General features: G+C 37.5%; 1 protein-coding gene across 1 annotated transcript; it reads right to left on the reverse strand.

Moving 5' to 3' along the window:
- Positions 1-215: 215 nt before the first annotated feature.
- LOC109216747 (E3 ubiquitin-protein ligase ATL42-like) lies at positions 216-2,352 on the reverse strand. The gene has a single exon (XM_019380928.1). The coding sequence runs from the start codon at positions 2,120-2,122 to the stop codon at positions 878-880; it is 1,245 nt and encodes a 414-aa protein (XP_019236473.1). The 5' UTR covers positions 2,123-2,352; the 3' UTR covers positions 216-877.
- Between the last annotated feature and the right edge of the window lie 284 nt (positions 2,353-2,636).

Consider the following 2,636-nt stretch of genomic DNA (forward strand, 5'->3'; position numbering starts at 1 on the left):
GTGCATACTGAGCCTGGTGAACTTAAACAAAATGAATAAAGACAGGAAAAAATTATTTACCATCTAAATCAGCCCTTTTGAATGCAATAAATCAAATCCAACAATGTCCTGTTGAAAAATGTTTTTCAAAAAAGATTCTAGCTTTTCTTTTTACATCAATAGAGGAATGATTCTCTCTAGAACCACGCACTATTCTTCCCCACTAAAAAGAACGATTAAGAATCTCGAAAAGATTTATTAATTAGATAAGAACAATTTGAATACTAAGGTACAAGGACGGGACCAGGCTAGAGGACTCTCAATCGTTCCCATCATCCTAACAGCCGATCATGCAATTAACATTACTAAATGCTTGATTTTTCTTTGGAAACTGAATCAGTACAGCCTTTCATTTTTACTATATTGTGATTCACAATGTGCCGTACTATACCGCTAAGAAAAACAAACAAGAACCAGGCTAGGCTACTCCTCTTCCCCTTTCTGAATCGACTTGTCCTTGCGCTTATCACTTCTTAAAACTTGCGAGCGAGTGTCTATCGCTCCATTGCCTGGGCAAGATCTGACGACTCCTGCCCAAAGATGGCGGGTTATGTCAACCCACTCAATATCCGAGAGAGGGTAGGTTTTTGGCGGCCGCAGAGACGGCAGATAAGGCAGGGGATGATACGTACTTGGAAATAAGCAGATCATAGATAAGTTTTTTCATGCCTCGACTCTCCCTCGGTTCGTTCAGAAATCATGATAATCTTTTCATGGAATATAAAGTTATGGGTTTACGGGTTTAGATCGAAATTACATCCCCGAAAGCATAATTTCTCAACTTGCTTATCACTGAAAATCTTGCTTAAAAAAAAAAAATTGTCTACTTATGAAAAGTCTATACATTTAGTGTTTGTCTTCTGTTTTCTGTATGTGATGACCTTCTTTCCCTATTAGCAAACCACTTGACTGTTCTCCTTGCAATTGGAAGCCAAAGCTTCCTCCTCCTTTCCGAAAGCTTTCTATTACCAATGTTCTTGTTGTTGAAATCTATGAATCTTGGATGCACTATAATTTCTGACATGCATCTTTTCTCATTTTGACTTAGTGATTTTGATGAATTGGTTCTTGATTCTGAGGCTTCTGGAAATTGTGATAAATCATTTTGCTGGATTTTGCTCTCAAACAATCTTTTCCTTTCCATTTCATCCTTGATATTCATTCTTTGACCTTCTTCTTCTATCACTCTTTTCGCCGTGGATTGCTCAGTAATTCTGTCCATCGATGAGAATCTGTTGCTTGCCATGCCATTGAGCATTTCTGAATTCAAGAACATAAGGTCCGAAAAACTCACATTACTCCATCGATTCTTGAAGACAACATCTGAGACTATAATCCTATGATTGAACCTGTGTAGTGCTTTCTGATTTTGATTATCAATATTGTTTTCTTGTATTGGCGATTCTTCTTCCTTCTTAAAGCTGCTTCCAATACTAAATCTTGAGGATCCATTTTCCTCTCTTTGAATATATAGTTCCAAATTTGATTCATCTCTTAGCTCAGGTTGGTTCCACAAGAATCTCAAACTGTCTGAATAAGTAAGTAATGACAGGTCTTCAGCACTGACCTTATGCCTGCAAAGTGGACAGGTTGAATGTTTTTCCAGCCACTTATCAATACAGTCAATATGAAAAGCATGTTTGCACTTTGGCAGCAATCTAAGGATTTCAATATCTTCAAATTTTGATAAGCAAACAACACATTCAAGCCCTTGTTTGGACCCTCTGATATAAGAGAATCTGAAAAATGGAAGTGATTCCACCACAGTTTTATCGATACCTGAGGAACATGACAGTACTGATCGAACAAGTCCATCTTGAATATGCATAATATTGGTGTTGTTACGAACAGAAGAAGATGCCCTATGACAGAACTTGGCATAGAGGAGAAGAAGAAAAGTTAGTGAAAACATGATAGAGAGGACACCAATAACCACAGCAAGGCTTGGCTGGAAACTGCTAACTACATCTTCATCTTCAGATGGAGCGACCTCAGCTTTAACACTAAATAATCCAAATGAAAGGACTGCTAATAATAGCAGTCTTGATTGAAACTTCCTGAGAATCCAAGAATACATTTCCATCTGCTTTTATTTTGTGTGTACAAGGCTATGTAATTATAAAGGGCAGTTTGACATTGGTTTTGTTGTGTCTGAATATCTTTATATTTTTGGTAAGTGGATTGTTTTGGTTTATCTGTCTTCTTGGTATCTTCATGGATTGTTCATGTGCATCTCTTTATTTGTGGGGGAAGGGGTTGGGGGTGGGTGGAGGTGGGACGTGGTGAGGTATACTGGATGTTTTAAAATTGGTAATTATGTTAACTGATGTGGAGATGTGGGATGGCTTAAACATGAACACATATCTTCTGACTTGGGGTCTGAATAAAATAGTAATATCATTATCTTTTACCTACTCAATTTTGAAAGGTTGTACAGCCTCTGACGCAAGCACTTCGTCTCAGTCCAGCCAGAGCATATCTTTGACAATATTGTTTTCTAAAGGTATTCCCTCCGTTCCAATTTATGTGAACCTCTTTGATCTGATACGGAGTTTAAGCTAGCATTTGGCTATAGATCCCAAATTTATTTTGAAAAA

The sequence above is a fragment of the Nicotiana attenuata genome, unplaced genomic scaffold (assembly GCF_001879085.1).
Source record: "Nicotiana attenuata strain UT unplaced genomic scaffold, NIATTr2, whole genome shotgun sequence".
In the NCBI taxonomy this organism is placed as follows: Eukaryota; Viridiplantae; Streptophyta; class Magnoliopsida; order Solanales; family Solanaceae; genus Nicotiana; species Nicotiana attenuata.